The following is a 10,106-nucleotide window of genomic DNA, read 5'->3' on the forward strand; positions in this document are numbered from 1 at the left end:
CCCTTACGGCCATACCGTTATTTTATATAGAGAAAATTGTAATTTATGCCCCTCACAAATATATCAATTATCAATGTCACATCTGAATTATTAGTGGTTTAAATGCTACTTTTTAATTTTCAAAACGTGACATATATTGCTCTTCCCCTAAATTATTAGTAGTGTAAATATGATTATTCGTCGTTTTTCTTGTTCGAAGACAACGTTTTTTTTTATTTCATTTTTCTTTCTTTGTTTGTTCTCCTCCCGCCGACAATAATGTTTTTCTTTCTTCTTATTAGGGGAGGTGCAATAGATGTCATATTTTGAAATTTGAAGGGCAACATTTACCCCACTAATAATTCAGGAGTGACATTGATAATTGACATATTTGTGTGGGGGTAAATTACAATTTTCTCTACTTTTATATTTATATATATTAAAGATTCCATGCCATTATAAAAACACAGCTTTAAATGGAAACAGAGGAAATAAGAGTATGAATAGGATTATAGGAGGGATTGAATTGAATAAGAATGTTTTTTTTTTTGAAAGCTGAATAAGAATGTTATTCCTTTTTAAATTACATAAAGAATTATAATAAAATGTTTGGTTGATTAAGGAATATAAAACTAAATAACAAAAGTATCCCTACTCAAAATAATAAATAAAAAAATAAACGAATAAATAATATTTATTTATATATAAAAAAAATTAAGTTAATATATATATATTTATTTAGATATAACATATACACATTATATAAATATATACATACACAGTAGTATTTTTTCTATATTTAATATATTTAGAAATTTGTGATGAAGGAAGAATAGTTAATACTATGGAGCCTATACTTGATGAATTTAGCTATTTCTAATAAGACCTTGTTACACACATGAGAATGAAATCGGAATGGGTATCAATATTTGATAATAGTAATGGATTTTGTAAGGGATAATCAAAACTCATAGTAGTGTTCTAAAAAGCAGTTAACCAAACAATAACAATGACTTTGATACCCATTCCTGATAGCTAAATCTGTCAACCAAACACACCCTTACGTTTACCACACTTACTCCATGATGTGTCATTTTGTGGTAATGGAGAACATAGACAAAAATTATACATTAAAACAAACTGTCTTTACTACATCAAAGCTGATAATATTATATTTAACCACGAAAAAATTGGTGCAAAAAACATTACCTAGTGGCTAGTGTTACTATCAAACACTTAACTTACAAAAGGAAACCCAAACACTAATCTTGAAGAAAAAAGTAAATAAAAATGGTGATCAAATTACTACATAATAATAGCCTAATCATCCAGTTGAATGAACACCACAAAACAGATTCAAACCAACCAAAAGTTGTCACACAAGTGATAGTTCCCCCAAGAGCCATAAGCTGTATGGTCACATACAGCAAATGAACATCATAATAACATTCTTTAACTGTCATCCCTCTTAGTTGTGTACAAAATTTTCGCTTCCAAGAACCCGCCAAAGCGTTTTGTATCGTCCGTGGAATGAGGTTGCAGTTGGTACATTCGGGTGCAGATCGAGATGTCCACGCAAAATGCTTCGCTAGTAGCAGTGCAAGCTGCTGCACCTATGAACTTGACGGGATCATAAAAGTTTGGACTCAGCTCTCGGATCGGTTGTTTTCTCTCATACAGTTCCCGGGCAATAGGAATTTGTATTTGTCGGCGTTCTCGAGGAGGTAGGATGGAAGATGAACGGCGGAGTATGAATGGGGTATGGGTCCCATTTTTCCGATGATTTCCCGGAACGTGTACTCCTCGGGTAGCATATCGAACAGGTCAGCCCCTTTGCATATTACTCTCTGGATTCGTTTCGGGTTGAGGAAGTGTGAGAATCTCACTCTGTCGAAATGGCTGTAGGCTTTCATCTTGAAGATGAATTCGTTGATACGGCGGAAGCAAAAGCTACAGTGCCACCCCGCATCAGCCAAAATGTCATCCGACTGTCGATAATGAGCGTACCTCGTCTTCCCGGATTGATATCTGTGAACCGAAGCTCTCCAGCTATTGTTATCGACGAGGAACTCGAACGAGTACAGATAGTTCTTCAACCGGAGATGCAGGACGGGAGGTATGTCATCGCACCACCTCAAGAGATTTATAGTGTGTCTACTCGGGATCTCATCGACATCCGACATTAGCAATAAGTCATCGTCCTGGATACCGGCTTGTTTGAGAAGATAGTCTAACGCTAACCGCTGATAAGCCTCTTCGACGAACGGATTTTCGCCCTTCCTAAATCGGCCCGGAACTTGCCCATAAGTTAACCGTGGCTCAACAAAATCAAACTTCTCCCGGTTCTTAGCAAAATGCAGGGGCTTTGGCAGTCCAGTGAACGTTGAATTCGATTCAAGTAAAACAAACTCCGTCACATACGGGTACAGCTCCTTCCATCTTATCGTAAGAATGTCCACCTCATTATTGAACAACACCGCATCAAAGACACGCCTCGGGTACTCCCGGATTCCCCAGCCATGAAGTTTACAGAGATTCTCCATAGGCACATCCTCGTGATAATAATGCGGGATTTCATGGAAGGGCTTTGGTGGCTTCTCCCATAACGGCCTCAGAAAATATGTTATTTTCTGCCCGTGGACATAAATACCAAATAAACTAATTGGTACCATAACGAAAAGGAAGATGTATGTTTTCAAGTCCAGGCCTCGCAGAATACATTTGATTCTTGACATGCTTAATGCTCGACCTGTATACTGCAGATAACAACAATGACAACATTAAATTTAATCAAGAATAACAACAGAAAGTAGTTATGAACAGATACTACATTGTAACAGAGTCAGTAGTCCTCAAAAAAAAAAAAAAAAAACAGAACAACAAAAGCCATGTCAATCCCAAATTCTCAACTAGGGTTCAAGAAACAAACACACATATACATGCATCTAAGAACACTTCGGGAAATGAACACACAAACTCGGGAAACAACTGACTGCTTCTCCCGCAATTTTGATTCTCAAAGAGTGGAAAGAATGCCGAATTTGTTCAGTCTATGCATCCAATTCATCCATGCCGACATTAATGATTTACATACAGACCCCCAAATAACGATATTCTCATCTTCTAAGGTTGATCAAATAGTTGTGCAGAGAAGGATGCTTAAACTATGGAGTTGTACATGAATCCAGTAAAACACTGCATAAATGGACAAAAGTGGCTAACAGGATCATAGAATGAACCTAAACTTGCAAAGAAAATTAGCTTAATTACTCATTAAACCTTGTTTTGTCAAGAAAAATTAACCTAAGGCAATAAGCCCCTTTCCTAAATGTCAACAGAAAATAGAATCATATTACATAGGTTTCTCCAAATACAATCTGTTGTCAACTTGTACCAAGATTCAAACCTAAAACTACATGAACTTCTATTTAAGATTAAAAACCCAAGAACAACTAATACCCAGTAAGACAAAAAGATCTAAAAATTCAGAAATTGAAAACTGGAATTCTTCTCACATTCCTTCTACACAGACAACTGCAAACACTATAATTAACAAGAATTAAGCTAAAATTGAATTTGAAGAGGAAAGAAAGAAAATTTACCTCACTACACATATCGTCCTTCTTCTTAGAGCAATACCCAGATCCCCCTTCTCCCACCATGTTTGCTTTCTCCCAAAACCTAGTGATACTCCACATCTCAGTCTCTCTCTCTCTCTCTCTATCTCTACTGTGTAAACTCTCCCTCAATTTCACAGATCAAACCCAAATCGACCCACTATCAGACCCGAAATCAAAACCGCAATTCAATCCGCCAGTACGGAAGCAATTAAGCAAGCTCAGAGAAGCGGAAGAGTGCCCAAACCTCGGAACACACGAACGGCGCAGAACAAAAATATAGTCTTTAAATAGGGAAAAATAAAAGAATAGATAAACAAAAATGATGTTATCGCTGGTGAACGGGTGGCAATCGTAAAGATTAAAGAAGAAGAATCGAAGAATACAAGGAAGCCGTTGTGCTTTGTCGTCTACCCCACCCACAACCACATCTATAGTTGTACCAAGTATTTATAAATTTTGAAAAAGTGGCCATGAATCCATAGATTTTTTGCACGAAGCCCCCTCCCCTTCCTGTCCCTGTAGGCTCAGCATTCTCGCTGCTAAACGCGTCATGCCGTCAATTGACCGCTTCAAGAGTCAACACAATTTTTTGAGTGTGGTATAGAGACGGCACCGTTGGCTACGTCCTATACACGATTAAGTAATTAACGAAGTTATTACGCAAATTATATCATAAACTATGGTCCATAATTGTATAGTGGACAATGATCTATTATTATAACATTATTAGTGTAAACTATTGTTATAACTATAGTACAAATGTGCAATACTAATATATTGAGTTAATTATCAAAATATATCTTGACTATATCAAAATTATCAATTTGGTTATTGACTATTTTTTTTGACTAATTAAGTCTCTCAACTTTAAAAATCTTAATCAATTTAGTCATCTATTTGTTTTACCGTCACACATCGGTTAATTCGGTACCAAATTGATAATTTTGCTATAGTCAATGAACCAGTTCAGTAATTAACTTCTAGGTAATTTTACCGGTAGACATCAGTTATTTCGGTACCAATCGGTATACCAAATTGGTAATTTGATCCCTAGTTAATGAATGTCTAACGGAAAAACAAACGGAAGGCCAAATTGATTACGATTTTTAAAGTTGAGGGACTTAATTGGTAAAAAAAAATATTCAATGATGAAATCATAATTTTGTTATAGTCAATGGGCCATTTCGGTAATTAACTCTAATATAGCACTTGTGTGATGTACGGATGAAATTATATTAGTACTGATTTAAATAAAAACTTTATAAAATAACAAAATATTAAAATATACAATATAATAATATAGTTGGACTTATCATATATTTTGTCAAGTATGTATTTTGATAGCATATAGAATTATATAAAATTTTATATGGTTAATATAGTACCTATTTACCTAATCATGTATATATTTAAATAAATTTATAAATAGAATTTTACATAATTAAATTGATCTTTTCCTAACTGTATTTCATATATATTATAATTCCAAGAGAATCATATTTAGAGATTAATAGATATAAATTTTTAATTTTGTATTAATAGATTTATATCCTAATCAATGTATGTGCACATAATATTTATTAATACGGAGTATATATTTATGTAGATTTTATAATATAGTTTATATTATTAGGGGTTTATAATTAAGATAATTACATTTATAAATTAACATATTATTATTTTAATTTTGTATAATTAATATACTACATAAGTATATGAATGTATTTAAGTAGAATCCTAAATATTTATGAATACAAATTTAGTTAATTTTATAAATTTGTTCCTTAATTATTTTCTATATTGCCTTAATTGTATTTAATGAAATTGTATTTTTGAGTACTATTAACTCTGTTACAATGTAGTATTTGTTCATACATATTTTCTCAATCTACTAAACCATAAAGAGACAAAGTGTCATGTAATATCTGTTCATACATACTTTCCCAATCTATTGAAACACAAAGAGAAGTTACAACTATGCCGCTCGACCGCAAGGCCTTTAAAAATGGTATTATATTTAGAAACTAAAAGAATTTAATTTTTTTTAAAAAAAAAATTTGCATGGATTAATGTAGTCCCTAATTATATGTGTGTATTTACTATTTAGACAAATTTCTAAATATTTATGAATTTTTTAATTAAGAGTTCAGACAATTTAAATAAATTTATTTAATAAGTATTGTAGCAATCAATGTGTATAATTATAGTCCAAGGTGTGAACTAAACGTTTTGGAGTAGTAGATGAGTCATTTTGACCCTTCTGCCTATCCGTCGTTATACGATGGACCATGGTCACAAAACGATGTCGTTTCAGTAAGTGGGAGAAACGGCGGAGGTAATTCGTAACGGAATTCCGTAACTGATACTACAGTTCATCTCAAAAGATACTGCATCACATTTGTTTTTATATTATCGAATGAAACTGTAGTTATATCGAAATGTAACTGCAGTGTATATAAACTGATACTAAATAACAGTTTCACATTTGCAGTTTTATATTAACGAATGAAGCTGTAGTTATATCGAAATGTAACTGTAGTTGTGTTGAAATGTAACTGTAGTGTATATAAACTGAAACTGAATAACAGTTTCACATATTTGTGTGTATATTGTTCAATGAAACTGTAGTCATATTAAAATGATATTGTAGTTGTGTTGAAGGCTATGTTTGGCAAACCTAGCTGAAAAGGTAGCTGAAAACTGAAAAGTAGCTGAAAACTGAAAAACTATAAGCTCGAAGCTGAAATCTAAAGAGCTGTTATGCTTAAAAGTGTTTGGTAAAATTAGCTTTTTGATAAGCTGATAAATGTAAAAAGACTAAAAAGGACATCTTCATCCAATTTAAATAATTTTAAATTTAAATAGGTTTGTTTATATATTAAAATATAAAATAATGAAATCAATATATTTAAATAAAATATAAAGTAAGAACATATATTTGAAAATATATAAAGTAAAAAATATATATTTATAATTCATAAGATTAGTTCATACAAAAATTAATGTTCAAACATAAATATCAAACTGAAATTACAACCAAACATAATGAAAAGAAAATGTCAAAAGGGTTTTAATTGAGAAGGGTAAAGATGTCATTTATTTAAAATAATAATGATAAAGATGGAAAAAAGTTAAAAAGCTACTCCAAGTACCGTTTCAAAATAAGCTCTTATTTTAAGCTACTAGCTTATTTTGAGAATATTACCAAACAGAGCTTATAGCTTATTAGTAGCTTAAAATAAGCTATAACCTCCTAAATAAGCTTTGCCAAACAGAGCCGAAAAGAAACTGCAGTGTATTATAAAAGAAATTGTAGTTGTGTTGAAAGGAAACTGAATAACAGGTTCACATATTTGAGTGTATAATATTGAATGAAAATGCAGTTATATCGAAAAGAAACTGAAGTAGTTATGTTGAAATGTAACTACAGTGTATATGAACTGAAAGTGAATGGTGCGGGACGGAGGCCGTTTCAGCCATCTGTTTTCATTAATTAAAACGACATCGTTTTGATGCATGGTCCACAACAGTGTATATGAACTGAAAGTGAATGGCGCGAAATGGAGGCCTTTTCAATCGTATATTTTCATTAATTAAAACGACGTCGTTTTGATGCATGGTCCATAGTAAAATTTGCGTCTGCCTATAATATATGTCTATATAAATATATAGAAAGAGATATTAATAATACTTTTGTTATTAAATAAATATGGAATAATATCATATCATACTTTTCCTTGTATACAAAAACATTCTTATTTTAAAAGTTTGCAATTATATCTGAGTTTTACTTTCGAATTTATTTTGGTGATATTGTAAATTTTTTTTTTTTCATCATAAATAGTAAATAGATACTTTTAAAAGTCTTAGTTTTGTTTCTAAATGTTTTCAAACAATTAAATGTAGCATAATCAAAATTAAACCACTTTAGATCATTGTTTGTAGATCTAAGATAAAATTTTAAATAATTTATTAGAATTTTATTTCTTTAGTTCTATTATCTCTTCTTCGTTTTAAATTGAAATAATTAATAGATCTAGAGTTTTTTTTTGAATACTATTGACCTGTTACAGGTAGGCTCGAACCCATGACTTCCCACTTAAGAGAATCACTTCATACCGCTTAACCACAAGGCTTTTTGGCAAGGGTTGCTGAGGTAGAGATCCGAAAGGTTAACCACGAGAACTCAATGGTTACCTTCTTATATCTACTATTCAGGCATTATATTCTCTAAATGACTAAACAAACAATAAACATCCTCAAATGCTCAAGTTGCAAGAAGAATGTTACTAAAGAAAATGAGTCCTAGGTACACATTCCTACCTAGGTAGATTTCCTAAAATAGAGTAGAAAGTGAGAGTTATGTACTCCAAGGAAGTAAAACTCTAGCCACTTGTCTTGATTTTATTGGAAGAAGATGAAAAGATAGTATTGAATTAAAGGGTGACATATAAGCAGGAGTATAAAATGGAGTAGAATGTGAGAGTATGTGTAGTATTACTCTTTCACAATACTAATACAAATACATCATTATACTTATGGACATCAAATAAGTTCCTTAAGCAAGCACAACAATGCAAGTTCATTTTCTCAAAAATACAATTTCATTTGCAAAAAATCTACAAGTCAATTTCACATTTGTAATGCAAATACATTATAACGATGAATCTCAAATATGTTCAGTAATGAAAGATCATGTTCGTTTTCACAAGACTATGATTCATTTTTACAATACTAAAATATGTTCATTTATACAATTCAATACTGGAAGTTTACATTTACAATAATAATGCAATTATACCATAACAGTGATTGACTTAAAGTAAGTTCATTAAAGGAACACGGTGGTTCATTTTCACAAATGCTCATTTGCTTAATGAACATATTTGATATCCATCAATATAATGATGTATTTATATTAGTATTGTGAAAATGAACCTACAGTATATTGAAGATGGAAATACATGAGTGACTTAAAGTAATTGTATGTTACTCCGTTAGTTAAAAGATCTCAATTACAGAATTTTAATGATATAATTTTATATATATTAATTTTATTTCTATAAAAAGAAAAAAAATAAATTATTATAAAATAAATCATGCTCCATGGTATATCAATCCTTAGATGCGTTAGGCTAACGTAGCTCAATAGGCATTATTAATTTGATGCAGGAAATATCATTGACATCGATTACAAAGGGATGTTGAGAGAGAATATAATAGTAGGAGGATATATAAGTATATTAAGAATTTGTAAACTAATAATTTAATTAATGTTACACAATATAGCCTTCACATCGCCAATTCTGGCCTTCTAAACTATTTTGATTTATAAGAAAACTCGAAATTGTTATTAAAAATGCACTTTGAGCAAAGCCCAAATTAATAAAGCAAAAGTCCTTCTAAATTACTGATTACCCAACTCCTACATGAAACTAACTGCTTAACTAACTAATTACTTCTAACTAATCTTCATTTTCTTAGTTTTCTGGTTTTAGTATGGTTTTGATCTGACTTGAACCCAAGGCTCGACCATTCCTGATGAATGACTAATCTTCATTGTTGGCCGACACCGGTTTAGATAAACAACCTGAAAGTTGTGTTCCAAGAAATCCTAACTCTAAACCTAAACACAATTGAATCATGTGCTCCATCCAACTAAAAGTCTAAACTGATAGTTGGACTGCACATATTATATTTATGCTCACACGCCCTCAACGTGTGCGGTGGATTTCCGAGCGCAACACGTGGAAGTCTCTTTTTGAATTTCCGAGCGCAACACGTGGAAGTCTCTTTTTGAGGGTGACACGGAGATTCGAACCCATGATCTTTTGCATGGCTACTGATACCAAATTAAAGCATGTGCTCCATCTCAACTAAAAGCCTAAGCTGATAGTTGGACTATGTTAGGACTCTTTATATTAGTATTACTTCTAGTTGTATTAGAACTCTATATGGTATTTATATTTATGCCTTGTATTCCTGAGATATTGATTGATTGAATATACAGACTTAATCTGGTATCATCGCTAGGTTTCTCTCATGGCCGCTAATGACGGTTCTGCCGGTGTATCTTCCGAGCGGACTGTTTCCGATTCGGTCATTCCTTCTGTGCCGAATACTCTTTCTTCGGCGCACCATTATGTGAGCATTAAGCTCACTTCTCGGAATTTCTTGTTTTGGCGGGCACAACTTGTTCCTTTTCTCCATGGACAAAACCTTATGGACTATATTGATGGTTCCAATCCGTGTCCGTCACCCACGCTGCCGCTACCCCCTGGTGAAGCTTCGTCCGCTGCTGCCGTTGCTCCGCTTAATCCTGCTTATCGGTCGTGGTTTCAGCAGGATCAAGCCATCCTGTCCATGATTATTTCTTCCCTCTCCGAAGAGGTAATCCCTCTCGTGCTTGGCCGCCAGACTGCAAGGGCGGCGTGGGAGTCGCTTGAACTGGCGTTGGCGTCGACCTCCCGTGCGAGAGCGGTGCATCTTCTTCAGCAATTACAGACG

The 10,106-nt window shown here is 32.8% G+C and overlaps 1 protein-coding gene across 1 annotated transcript; it reads right to left on the reverse strand.

Moving 5' to 3' along the window:
• Positions 1–1,092: 1,092 nt before the first annotated feature.
• LOC116004677 lies at positions 1,093–4,083 on the reverse strand. Its single transcript, XM_031244823.1, has 2 exons — positions 3,582–4,083; positions 1,093–2,735 (listed from the first exon to the last, which is right to left on the reverse strand). Exons 1-2 carry the CDS (start codon positions 3,675–3,677, stop codon positions 1,626–1,628), a joined length of 1,206 nt encoding a protein of 401 aa, XP_031100683.1. The 5' UTR covers positions 3,678–4,083; the 3' UTR covers positions 1,093–1,625.
• Positions 4,084–10,106: the final 6,023 nt, after the last annotated feature.

Source organism: Ipomoea triloba, chromosome 14, assembly GCF_003576645.1.
Source record: "Ipomoea triloba cultivar NCNSP0323 chromosome 14, ASM357664v1".
NCBI classification, from domain to species: Eukaryota; Viridiplantae; Streptophyta; class Magnoliopsida; order Solanales; family Convolvulaceae; genus Ipomoea; species Ipomoea triloba.